Consider the following 14233-nt stretch of genomic DNA (forward strand, 5'->3'; position numbering starts at 1 on the left):
CCCCCCCCCCTTTTTTTTTATCATTTCCCCCTCCCTTTAGTGTGCGTGAGTAAAGTCCTTTGGGCAGTTCCTTAGAATGTTCTGACCAAAAAAAAAAAAAAAATATGATGATGAAATCTTAGTCTTTGGCTGTATATAAATGGGTTTGTCCATGGAATTAATGAGTTTTAATTTACCAAGATTAGGTTCATTTGTATCCAGTCCATAATGAACTCTTGGCTTCTTCTTCTAATATCACTGGACTCCTTTTTAAGCAACACTCCATGCTAAGATTGGTAGGTTCACATAAAAGCATAGGAGAGAGGGTAATTTGTAAGGCATGCCATTTAGACTTAGACTTAAAGGGCATACCTATATCTCCTATTTTGGAAAAAAATTCATCTCTCATCATCTCCCAACCTTTCATCATTCTAGAAAATGGATTTCAGAGGAGCTTCTCAAGCTGCTCTATTTGCAATTTTTGCTGTTTTCATATCCACACAACTCACAAATCCAAGACAACCTCTCTTCACATACCTTACTAATCAATGTTTCACCACCTTATTCTCATCACCCATTATTGTAGAACTCATCCCATATAGCAACATTAACAGCTATGGGAGCCACCATCACCACCACCATGTCCAGCCAAACAACAAAACAGATTCTATCTGCGATGACTTCCCGCCGGACTTCCCTCCACCAGACACTAACACTACCTCAATCATTTGTGTTGATAAGAATGGTTGTTGCAATTTTACAACAGTGCAAGCCGCTGTCAATGCAGCCGGAGTTTCTAGCCAAAAAAGGATCATTATATGGATCAACACTGGCATATTCTTGTAAGTATATATATTAGCCATCTTAATTACTCTCTTTGGTTCTCTAAGAATTTAAACCTACAAAAATAGTTCCTTATTCAACTAAGTTTAGTGAGAAGGTGATGGTTCCAAAGACCAAACCAAATATTACCTTTCAAGGACAAGGGTTTCAGTCGACCGCGATTTCATGGAATGACACAGCCAATTCTTCACATGGTACATTCTATAGTGGTTCAGTTCAAGTTTTTGCATCCAATTTCATCGCAAAGAACATAAGCTTCATGGTGAGAAACACTTAAACTACTGTTCCATATTTTGAATATACATAACCATCACATTCATGCCTTAAATGTTCAATTAACAAGAAAAAAAAAAGGGTTTCATTCCCTTGAGTACACAGGTTGGAAGGAACTATGGGACAATATTAATCCTATGTGTATGAATCTATGTGAAGAGAGAGAGAGAGAGAGAGAGAGAGAGAGAGAGAGAGAGAGAGAGAGAGAGAGAGAGAGAGAGAGAGAGAGAGAGAGAGAGAGGGGATAATTGTATTGTTTGTGATAATTTTCCACATAGTAGTTATTTTAATCTAACTTAGTATCTTATAATACTGGTACCTTCACAAGAATGTAGCTCCCATTCCGAGCCCTGGTGCTGCTGGAGCTCAAGCAGTGGCCATTAGGATAGGAGGAGATCAAGCTGCATTTTGGAGTTGTGGATTCTTTGGAGCTCAAGACACCGTTCATGATGATTGGGGTAGACATTACTTCAGAGACTGCTACATCCAAGGATCCATTGATTTCATTTTTGGCAATGCAAGGTCTCTTTATGAGGTACTACTTCCCTTTTCCTTGCATTCTAAGCTGCAAACTAAAATTCCTTATCTTAACATTGCCTTCTCTATGACAAACTTTCCAAAGAGCTGTAACTACTCATTTAACTGTATCCTATCTAGAATCATTTAAGGTATAATCTCTTAGTTCTTCAATTATGACTTTTTAGAGAGAGAGAGAGAGATGTTGGAAGAATAGTCCTACATTGGGTACCCCTAAAATCTTCCATTTCCTCATATACCTATGAGGAGAGAGAGAGAGAGAGAAAGATGTTAGAAGAATAGTCCTACACCCGTTACCCCTAAAGCCTTCCGTCGCCTCATATACCTATGAGGAGAGAGAGATGTTGGAAGAATAGTCCTACAGAGAGAGAGAGAGAGAATAGTCCTACAACAATTACCCCTAAAGCCTTCCGTTGCCTCGTATACCTGTGAGGAGAGAGAGATGTTGGAAGAATAGTCTTATAGAGAGAGAGAGAGAGATGTTGGAAGAATAGTCCTACATTGGTTACCCCTAAAGCCTTTTGTTGCCTCATATACCTGCGAGTCCCTCCAAATTAATTCGCTTTCTTTCTCTCATCAGAACTGCCAGTTGATATCTATAGCAAGCCCAGTACCAGTTGGAGCAAAGAACATAAACGGGGCCATTACAGCACATGGAAGAGTTTCCAAGGATGAGAACACAGGGTTTGCATTTGTCAATTGTTCCATAGGAGGAACTGGAAGAATATGGCTCGGTCGGGCTTGGAGGCCATACTCTCGGGTCACTTTTGCTTACACAACCATGACAGATATCATCTCCCCAGAAGGTTGGAATGACTTCAATGATGCTACCAGAGATCAGTAAGTATCAAAATTTGAAGGAAGTTCAAGTCTATATATGTTTTTTTGATGAGTTAAGTCATGAAGGCTATTGTGTTGTGTTTGTGTGAAACAGGACTATCTTCTATGGAGAATACATGTGCTCAGGTGCTGGAGCTAATATGACCATGAGGGCTCCTTATGTTCAAAGACTGAATGATACACTAGCTTCCTCTTTTCTTAATACAACTTTCATTGATGGGGACCAATGGTTGCAACCCTATGCTTAGGGCATTTTTTTTAGTGGGCTCCCAACAGTAATTATGCAAAATGATAAATGTATCTATTTATCCATTTATTTGTATGAAGCGTAAATATGAGAATGACTTCTTAAAGCCAAACCCCTTTCCTATGCATCTAAGTAAATAAAAAAATGGGACGTACTCAATGCATGAGGCTCCTACTACTACAGGGTCTAGGGAACATCATAATATTTGTAACCTTATTTACCACTTGGTTACAATGAAGCAATCATATCGTATGCCAAAGCAGATAACCAAGTACAATTATGATATACAAGGCTAGGCCAGGTTGGGCTAGGGAGAAAATATTTAAAAAATTATTTAACTGATCCAACTTGGTTGGATCAATTTTTGGATTTTGTCAACATATCATACCTAATTATGGTTAGATTTTCAGCTAGACCCACACATCCATACATGAGTACTTTAATAGTTCTCTTATATGGAATTCGTAAATGTGACAAGCTTCACAAGACCTAATTTCCTATACGAATCTTCTTAAAGAATTTAACGATCTAGGGTTCACAAACACAATAGAATATGCAATTCGAATAGAAGCTATCAACATATGAAACTAGATAAGTGGCAATTCTTATAGTTTCATTGAGGTTAGAGTGACATTCCTATACATTTGGATTGGAGTATTATTGTGAACCTTGTTGAATCAAACCACACTGAAAATGAATCAAACATAAAGAATTAAATCAAAATCGAAATCAAACCAACCTAATACCAACATGAAAATCATAAAAACATGTTTTATCATGACAAACTGAAGTCAAACTAGACCAAACCCAATATCAACCCAATAATAGAAACTAAATAAATCGAATCCAAATCAAAATCAATTAAAACCAAATTTTCCCTTATTGATTTGATTACGAATTCACCTATTCTCACACTGAAACTAATGAAATCAGACCACAACAGAATCAAATTGAACTTACTGATTGACACCCCTACCTTGCCCCTTGGCTCCAATAATCGAGTATATATTTATGTGCAGAGGTAAGAAAATATGAAAATTTTGAATTTTGGATGAGTTGTCATATATAGGGGTGTCAACCGGTCGGGCCGGTCCGGTTTCGGTCGGGCTTAATCGGGCTTGAAGACTTTTAAAGGTTGCACCATGTCCGCCCATTTAACTAATCGGGCTTAGTTAGTGAGGGCATGGTACACTTTATATTCGGTCGGTCGGTCTCGGGCTATAATCGGGCTATTGAAATCAAGCCTTAATCGAGTTTTAGTCGGGCCTTAACCGGGCCAAGAACATGTTTAATGTTGAACGGGCGTAACCGATTTTTAAATGGGCCTTCTTTAATATTATTGAGCAAGGATGCCGTGACGGACGATGGGGTTTAGTTTCCTATTTTTCATTGTCTAAATCTGGTTGTGGCTATTCTTTTATTTGTTTTAAACTGGTTGGACATTTCATAATCCATGCTATGTACAGTAACATGGTTAATTTTGCAAAATAAAATTTTAAAGAAAAAGATGATTGGATGAAAATGCAATGAGAATGCTCTCATGTGGGATTGTCCATAACTACAAATGGATCTCAATAAATGTATTGATTGATCCAAAGAACTTACTCTCTTCCAAGTCACATATTTAAAAACATCACAAAAAATCCAAAGCATTTGTCCAACATACTCCTAAAGCTCTTTCTTAATGATTATTTAATTAAGAGCGGTTTGGGTATTTATAGGTGAACTTAGTGAAGCATTTTAGACAGGAAATCAGGCTCTAATAGACGTATTCTGGGACCACCGGTCGACCGCCATCGGTAGCCGATCGACTGCCAAGAGCCGTTGGGGCACTTCCAGGAAGTCACCGGTCGATCGGGACTTTCTACCAGTCAACCGGCTATGGTCTCGGATAGTTCCGATCGATCGAGGCTTCCAGCCTGTCGTCCACCAACATGACATACTCTCGGTCGGGTAAAATAGGTATTTTACAACTGGGCCGGGCTAGGCCAGTGCAAAATAGACCGGTCTTGATCGGGTATTAATTGATCGATCTCGGTCGGGTGCCCGACGGTCTAAGTATCAGGACTGAGACCGACCGTTTATTAAATGTGTCGGGCTTGAGCCCGACATGTTTAATAAATGGGCCGGGTCGGGCTGGGTTATAAACGATCGGTTCCGATCGATTTCATTGGGTCGGGCCACGAATTGGCACCCCTAGTCATATAGAAAACGGTCTGTGAAAGCAAAAGTTCTGTCGATTGGTTAAGTTACTCTATTGCTTTGGGAAATTTTGTCAATAAGATAAAGGAGGTCGATGAAGAAAACTCCAGGACTTTACTTAGCTTTCGAGCTAATATAAAAGGCTTGTCTCTTTTAGCCACTTTTTTCCCCTCTACTTTTTCCATTTTCGTAAGTGATAGAATCTCTTACTCCAAAAAAAAAAAAAGAGAAAACGTGAAACGATCAGTCGAATCAGTTGATTTGATCTGATATCAGACATTTTGGAGCAACGGATTTTAAAATGGTGTGGCCTAAATCGTTGGGTTTCAGATGTGAGGGATTGATTCTACTGTTCTTAAGACCAAATCCAACAGATTTCAATCTGATTCGAATTAAAATTGGCAGGGACAGATTCAAATGGGTATTGAGGGATAATCCATAAATTTCAGCTTGGGCAACCAATATACATAAATAAAAAACATGCTTTAAAGCTAAAACAGGGAAGTGAAGGAAAAAAATTTCCCCTTTCAAACCTTTTGGTTCTAAAGGAAGTGAAATGAACTTCAAAAAAAAAAAAAAAAAAAAATTGCAATCCAACATGCTTTACTAAGTTGTAAACTATTAGAGTGCCATCCCCATCGCTATAACGGTTTCATAAATGAACCCATCAATATCTATCGCAAGGGATGGAGCCCTAAAGGACATTTTGGGGATCATGATAATATATCTACCGCAAGAGATGGTGTGATGAACTTTCCCACAAAATGGAGGAAAACTTTTTCTATAAGTTATTTTTTCATTTGTAGAAGAAACCACTTGAGCCAAAGCTTTCTCCGCAGGAATGTCATGTCATCTACACCATGATATGCATCAATAAACACCAGTGAAAAAGCATATCTACGACAAATAATTGATAGAACATTAACAGTTAACCTATTCTTGACATCAAACAAAATAAGCTCACGGTTAAAAAGCAAAGCTTGTGAACTTGTCTTGAATTAAATTTCCTAGATGGATTACTCATTGCAATGTAGTTCATATCACCAAAAGCTACACTGAATACAATTTATTATGATATTGATTCCTAAGAGCTTTGGGGGGAGGAGGTGGGGAGGGAGGAAAGAAATTTTTTTTGCTAAACAGGGGAGGAAAGAAGAAGGATGGGGAGGGGGAGGTAAAAAAGAAAATTCAATGAATTAAATGAATTAAAGATAGAAGGAAGAAAGAAAAAAATTCTCATAAACGCAAGTAAGTAGCTGATAATTATAATGTGCAATACAATGAAGATTCAAAACATCATACTCTCTCTCTCTCTCTCTCTCTCTCTCTCTCTCTCTCTCGGTCTTAGTCTGGTTTGTCGCCGATGTTGCTCTACATATGTTAGCGTAAAGAATGATCCTAAGTAATAGTTACTGTGAAAATAGCATAACTTGATTGCTTGTCTTTGTACTAGACACATGATTATAGGGGTGTCAACCGGTCGGGCCGGTTCGGTTTCGATCGGGCTTAATCGGGCTTGAAGACTTTCAAAGGCTACACCGTGTCCGCCCATTTAACTAATCGGGCTTAGTTATTGAGGGTATGGTACACTTTATATTTGGTCAGTCGGCCTCGAGTTATAATCGGGCCACCTTAATTGGGCTTTAGTTGGGCCTTAACCGGACTACGGACATGTTTAATGTTAAACGGGCTTTAACCGGTTTTTAAACGGGCCCTCTTTAAAATGTGCTCTTATATTCCGGCCCACTCATGCAAGCCCAAAAAAATGACAATTAATTAATAAATGCTACCAAATATAACCATTATTTAAAATGTGAACATGTTTTTACTTTTTAGTTTTTACTTTTTAATTTGGGGGGTAAAATAGGTATTCTACAATCATTAAAGGGTCGGGCTAGACCGGTGCACAATAGGCCGGTCTCGGTCGGGTGTTAAACGGTCGGTCTCGGTCGGGCGCCCGACGGTCCAAGTAACAAAACCAAGACCGACCGTTTATAAACGGGCTGGGCTCAAGACCGACACGTTTAATAAACGGTCCGGGCCGGGCCGGTCTATAAATGGTCGATCCCGATCAGTTTAGTCGATTCGGGCCACGAATTGACACCCTTACATGATTAGATAGACTTACCACTCTACCCTTTATTAAATAAAAAAATCCCAACTATATATATACATATGCCCCTGCACTTGTTCTCATTGAACCCCACATTAGTGCAGGGGAATTATTTTATATGTCCAATTATTAAAAATATTATTTTTTGTTATAAATTTTACTTTACATAAAAATTTGTATTTCCCTCAAAATTACAGAGAGCCTCTTTAAAGAGTCCTAAATAGGGGTGTCAAAACCTAACCCAAACAGATAAAACCGACTGATAAAACCCAAACCGAGCCAAACCAATCCTCATTGGATTGGTTTTGAATTGAGGTATGTTGGGACTAGTTGAAAATTGATCCAAACCAAACTGACCAATAACCAAATCGAATGAAACCAATAAAAAAATAAATGATTATAAGATTATATATTGGTGAATTGACTATCCATTTTTTACAATATTAGTGAGAAAAATTTTTATTGTAAAATTAATTGTTACAAATCATTGAATATTAGGTTATAAATAGAAAAAATGATTTGTGAACATAATAATGCTTCCCTTGATTTCCTTATTCACTATGCAAAATTAGTTAGATAGTTAAATGAATGATTGGATAATAAGGTTCATTGTGTGATTTCAATATTAGTTATTTTCTTAGTAATTTGTTATCCATTGGTTTCAATATTAGTTATCTTTCCCATACAATGATAAATCATGATTTGATCATATATTTAAAGTGTTTTTTTGGTCAAATATTGTCACTATAAGTTATAAATGTAAGATTTCATCATGGTTTAAGCTCAATAATAAATCAATCTAAACCACTATTGACCCGATATTGAAAAATTGAAATAAACCAAGATCAAACCGGATCAAAATCGAAACTTACTGAAAACTAAAGTTCCTTAACAGATTGGTTTTAGTCTCCCTCATTCCTAAACCAAAACTGATTCAACCGGATCGAAATCAAACCGAACCGACTGAGTGACCAATTGTCTTCCTTTTTTGAATCATCCAATGACGCACTATCTCAGGTCTAATGGGGAGCTTAGATGTTGCTGTCTTTGATGGGTCCATCCATTTGGACGCTTGAGATTGATTAAAAGGAGCGATATTTTTAATAACTAAAATAGAACGGAACTATCGGATATATTTGTAAAGAAATATCGAAAAAAAATGGGCGACAGCGAAAGCGAAACACGCGCAGATCGAAAGGGAGAGGGGAAGGAGAGGGAGACGAAGAGCGAAAGAGAGAGAGAGAGGGTCAGCGGCAGAGACAGAGGCAGAGGGAGAGGGAATGGAGAAACAAAGCGAGGCGAATGGTGATGTTGCAGAGGCCAATAGGCGTGTGCGTGTTTACGCCGATGGAATCTACGATCTCTTCCACTTCGGGCATGCTCGATCCCTTGAGCAAGCCAAGAAACTGTAAGGATCTAACCCATCTTGGAAATCAAAATCTCAATTAAAATTTCTCTCCGTCTTTACTTTCTTATTGGATTCTTTGATTCGTTTGGATTCACTTTCGGTATTACTGTTTTGCCTTTTGGTTAATATTTTAACTTGGGTTTCTCTCTATTTTTCTGTTTCCTCTTTGGAGGGTTTTCCCTGTAGACCTGATGGTTCATCCAATTTGGTCACTTATACTTATTCTCTCTCTCTTTCTCTTTCAATTTTTGGGTGCTTCTGCCTACCCTCCACCCTAATTTTTTTGGGAGGTGGGAGTGGTGTTGAGGAGTTTCTTTGTCTACCGGAATTGATAAACTTGTTTATAGTACTATTTCTCTCTAGTCTCTTCACTTTTGCGTATTGTAGAAATTTTTATATTGCGTGCACGTTGTTCTATGCCATTTTGGTAATTTGTACCAGTGAGTAGACAACCCTGGTTAAATTATTCATAAGAGATCATCAGAGTCAAGATGGCGCTTTTGATGGGAGGATTGGCTAGCTACCCAGGAGGGCTGTCTGAACCTGAACCCGTAAGCGATTCTTATTATGCTATCACCAATAAAAGACCCATTGTATCGCATATCCTTAAACTTTTCTCAATTTTCTCTTCCATTACCAAATCATTTAGGTTCTATATGAATTGGCGGGAGCCGTATTATCTAGATTCCCATACTCTTTTGAGATCAATTGTCCACCTAAATCTCTTTTGTTGCTATAAATCTGTTCATAAGAGAGTACATCAGGCTGTTGATCTTCCCAGAACTATTTGTCGTTATCCTACACCTCCTTGAAATTGATATCCTCCATTAAATCTTAAAATGTTTTATTTTTAGTGAGTAGGAAAGTCTTATTGATTCTAGGAATTCTAGTAGTGCAGGAAGGAGTTTGCAATTCTTGAGGCGCATAGTAATTTATTGAAGGATGGGATCTAATCTGCATTTTGAGGGTCGTGTCACAAACCTTATACCCCTCCATATGGGATGGGGCAATAGTTTCACTTCTCAAGTGGATCTCTTGGTTTTTCAAAAGCTCAAGCTAATCTTATGCCTAAGTGAGCGGGGAGTTGTGGGATTAGATGATGTTACTTCTAATCACTTCTTTTCTTCGTTTCAGACTTCTTATCCCCAGTGAGAGTCTAAATGTGTTTATGCAACTGTTTCCCTCCACCCCCCTCCTTTCGTGGGTGGCTTTAGGCCTGCCTTCTGCTGTTGGTTATCTTCTTCTTCCACAAATGGATTTATCATTTATCCAAAAAAGAAAGTGGATCATATGGTTATTGGGATCCAGTACAATGGAGTAGAACTAAAGCTAAAAAGAAAGACAAGCTTAGATCAAGTGATTCCTCTTTGTGACTACAGCCAGCATTTCAAGCTCAAAACCTCCTTATTAAGGGTAGGAAATTTTGATATTTTCAATAAAACCTCCGAAGAAGCCTGAATTATCCTAGGTGCACCTTGTAATGCCACATTTCATTTTTTTGCTTCATTGAATCCCGCAATCTAATTTCCGATATTCTTACTTGATACCCTGATGACATAATTTCCATCTATTCTTTGTATAATATTTTCAGTTGACTGAAATTTTTTTATTTTTGTCATTATTAATTCCTAAATCTTAGATATGCTGAATCCTAGATGACTCCTAATTTCCTATTAGACTTTGCATCACTCTTTCTTGTGGATCTTGTTTCTTTTTCTTAGATTTCATTAGATGTTATTTCTGTCTATAGTTTGAAACTCACACACACATCCACTCTCCACAGAGAGACATCCATATTTCTCTCTCTCTCTCTCTATATATATATATATATATATATTTTTTTTTTTTTTCATTTAAATTTAATTGGAGGACTTCTCTACATGCATTGTGGTATGTTACTTAAGTTGATCAACTGCTAATCTTATTTTGAACTTGTAAATCTAGGTTCCCAAATACATACCTACTTGTTGGATGCTGCAATGATGAAATCACCCGCAAGTTTAAAGGCAAAACTGTTATGACTGAAGATGAGCGCTATGAATCTCTTCGCCACTGCAGGTTTGTTTGTGTTCATAATATTTCAGAAGCTGTGAATATTGCTTTTAGTAAGAAAGGTCAATTCTCAAGTCCTAATTATATTCTAGAAGAATTTTTTATCATTATTAACAAATTTAGGCAAGTTATGTAGACTCCCCCATCCCTTCCTCCTTTTCACATGTCATTCTGGTAATCGTGGAGCATTAGAATGCTCATTAGAATGCTGACTGTTTATTTGACACAGATGGGTTGATGAAGTTATTCCTGATGCCCCGTGGGTGATGACACAGGAGTTCCTTGACAAGCATAAAATTGATTATGTGGCTCACGATTCTCTTCCGTAAGGTTAATCAGCCCATATACACACCGTCATATATAATAGTGTTGTGTTGCTTGTGTTTTTAAGATATAATAGTCGTCTTCTGTGTTGTTGGGATAAGGCTATGTTGTTGTAGTTGTCTTTTGTGATTTCCTCTTTTCCATTTCTTAAAAACCCCAAAAGAATCTTTGGTGTGTGGTCTTCTTACACGTATCAAATGCCAATCATATATAACTTCATCCCCTCTCCTCTTTTTTTTTTTAGTTATACAACTGCAGTTAAATTGAACACCCCTTGCTTTTCTCTTTACATATATATCTAATTATATATTTCTGTATGGTACTTATGCAGTTATGCTGATGCAAGTGGAGCTGGAAAGGATGTCTATGAATTTGTAAGTTTTGGGTGACCAACTTCTTCTTCTCTTTGGTTCATAAATTTTATTCTGTTCAAATCTTGTGTTGCCAGGTTAAATCTATTGGAAAGTTTAAGGAAACCAAGCGGACCGAGGGGATCTCTACATCAGATATTATAATGAGGATGCTTAAAGATTATAACGAGTATGTGATGCGAAACTTGGACCGTGGATATTCAAGGAAGGAACTGGGAGTTAGCTATGTGAAGGTATGACTTTGTTACAATTTATGCCTTCAAATGGCATCAGACTTGGTGATGCATGCTGTTCTGGAAATGATTCTCTTTCAATTGTTCTTCTTTTGGGTGAGTGGACTGTTAGTTGACTGTTTGTATTCTATATGTTTCTTATCATTAGGAGAAGCGGCTGAGAGTGAATATGGGTTTAAAGAAGCTACATGAGAAAGTGAAGCAACAACAAGAAAAAGTTGGGGAGAAGGTACGTGTAATTGTATAAGTTTCCAATGTAGAAGTGTTAAATAGTTTTCATTTTATGCATTTGTGTGGGTAGGTGTGGGTTTTTTTTTTGGGGGGGGGGGTTGGGAGTGGTGTGTGGGTGTGTGCATGCGGTGGTCAGATGCTGGGAAAAGTAGGTATTATATAGTATGAAGTGATCCAGCTGATTAATTTTTTTTTTAATGATATTTCTTGTTGAGGGAACATTGCAATGAAGATGTATTTTGATCAACTTTAGTACCATACATTGTTGATGTTCCTTTCCTGTTCACATTTGTCTCATAATATAGAAATCAACGATGAATTGATGGAAAGGTGAGAAAGGTGTATGCATGCATGTTGAGAAAGTTAGATTAAGAGGGTTCTTTATGAAATTGAAATTTTCCTCTGCAAAGTTTGAAGAGTAATGTTTTGAAATGATGTTGCTTGGTTTCATGACATTAATGTAAGGCTAAATGGAAAACTAACCAACCCCATTAGGATCTCCAAACAGTACACAAAGGATAATAATATTAGGCCTGATTACAGGGTATGAAACCAATTTATAACCCCACAAACAATACCCCAAACAGTCCCTGATATATGCTATGAAGCTCCACACAAGGCACAGCTAAACAGAACAGTAATACTAGAGGAATGCCCACTGGCCGCAGGTCACAGATTAGGTCAAGTTCAGGAAATTAAGATGCAGCAGAACACCGACAAGTAACCAAGTGTTGGGGCTCAAATCTCAACCAAAACTAGGGCTTAGTATCATAAAACAAACCCCAAAAGATCAGATTGAAATTCTGGATAGGATACAAGTTACCTCAGTTCTTATATTTAGGTCAAAATAAGGAGATTTTGATATCTCGATAGCCAGGCCACAGGGAGGCCTGAACTGCTGGTCGAGTGGGGTCCCCTAGAGAGCCCAACTGATGTCCAAAAGCTGGGCCTTAGATAATCGACAGGTGGTGAGGTCTCGGGATGCAACCTGCTGCCTAGAAGTCTTCAGACCAGTAAGATTGCAGCCTTTATTTTGCAGTCTCAGACTCCCAAATCAGCAGCACAGCAGCAGTCAATAGAGTTCTTTAATAGGTCTCAGATAAGCCAAATTATGCACGGAAAAATATAAAACTAAAGATGGGGGAAGAAGAGGAATCGATGGATAGAAGGGGGATGGGGATAGATGACTATCTCAGCCTAGGTATCTCAACTAACATCGACCTCTCTCAGGTCAATGGTTTGCTAATAGCAAAGCTTCATTCTTCTCATTAAATTGTGGGGGACCTCTATGGGTCAAGTACATTATATTGGCAGCAATGCTTGCCTCTCAAGAAAGAAATAACATAGAAACAAACGGCAAAGGAAACTAAGAAAATCATTCTTAGAAGTGATCTTCCTTCTACAGGAATAATCATAACAAAATAGCAAATTAAGACTTTTGGAAAATCCTAAAACTGGAAACTAAGTTGCTTGTCCTAACTCCTAAGTAAAGACAAAACAAACTGTTTAAACTAGAGAGGAAACAAAAACTTGGACAAAACTACTACTGCCTAGCGCAGTTGGACCGTTGTTGCAGCCGTGGTGCAAAATGTCCATGCTCACCAGGAGATCTCGAGTTCGATTCTCGTGGCTGTTACCTTCCCCTCCTTACCTATAAAAAAAAAATCTTTGGACAAAAAAACTCTTTTAGAAGTCTGCATTGATAACTTGCTGTCCAAGACAAAACAGAAGATAGAAACTTATTGAAACTAAACTAAATCAGAAATTAAAATAGGAAAATATGGATTCAAATCACTGTCATGTGAACAGTATTTTCCTTTTTTTTTTGGTGGTCGTCTTCTTCATGCTTTGATCTACATCAGACATACAAGCATACTGCTATGAATCCTCCTTTTTTTCCTGCTTTAATTGAAAAAGAAGTTTCAGTTGTGGTGCTTATATGAATAACAAATGGATATACACATGCATGGATGCACGAACAAAATTCAGTATCTCGTGGTTGCTGTTAATGGGCTATGGCTCACCAAAGAGGTAGTCCATTCGCAAAAATATCAGAACATTATCTGGATGAGGGATGTAAAGGAAGACCATTTGTTCCATTTATAGAAATATAATCTAGGCTTTGTGGTTTCCATCTGTAAGAGGAACTGCTTTCTTGATTTCCTGAATGATGGCCAGTAGAGAAAGTAATGAAAGGTATTGTTCCCTAATTTTTACAGATACAAACTGTGGCAAAAACTGCTGGTATGCATCGTAATATGTGGGTGGAGAATGCAGATCGCTGGGTTGCTGGTTTCCTTGAGATGTTTGAGGAAGGTTGCCACAAAATGGTTAGTTCCTTGCATGCAGCAGTTTTAGAAGTTCTAGATTTCCTCGTTAATTAATTTGTCATGACATTTATCATTTTTTTTTCTTTTTAAATCAGGGAACTGCCATCAGGGACCGTATTCAAGAGCGATTGAAGGGACAGCAGGCAAGGGGACTCATGTATCTGCCAGATGATGATGATGAAAATGATGACGAATACTATGATGATGAGGATGAAGAATACTATTATGATGATGATGATGAAGAAGAAGA

The 14233-nt window shown here is 37.8% G+C and overlaps 2 protein-coding genes across 2 annotated transcripts; both read left to right on the top strand.

Annotated features, from left to right (window-relative positions):
- The first annotated feature begins 391 nt into the window (after positions 1–391).
- On the top strand, positions 392–2878 carry LOC122092662 (probable pectinesterase 8). The gene is made up of 5 exons (XM_042662892.1): positions 392–821; positions 913–1084; positions 1424–1630; positions 2213–2472; positions 2567–2878. The coding sequence occupies exons 1-5, from the start codon at positions 418–420 to the stop codon at positions 2718–2720; spliced, it is 1197 nt and encodes a 398-aa protein (XP_042518826.1). The 5' UTR covers positions 392–417; the 3' UTR covers positions 2721–2878.
- A 5316-nt stretch (positions 2879–8194) lies between these two features.
- Positions 8195–14233, top strand: LOC122093297 (choline-phosphate cytidylyltransferase 2-like; the record flags this gene model as incomplete). Its single annotated transcript, XM_042663581.1, is given in 8 exon segments — positions 8195–8442; positions 10387–10500; positions 10724–10819; positions 11150–11192; positions 11267–11422; positions 11571–11651; positions 13873–13983; positions 14079–14233. Coding segments are annotated over 8 exon segments (884 nt in total), but the record flags the coding sequence as incomplete, so codon positions are not given.

This window comes from Macadamia integrifolia, chromosome 11, assembly GCF_013358625.1.
Source record: "Macadamia integrifolia cultivar HAES 741 chromosome 11, SCU_Mint_v3, whole genome shotgun sequence".
Taxonomy (NCBI): Eukaryota; Viridiplantae; Streptophyta; class Magnoliopsida; order Proteales; family Proteaceae; genus Macadamia; species Macadamia integrifolia.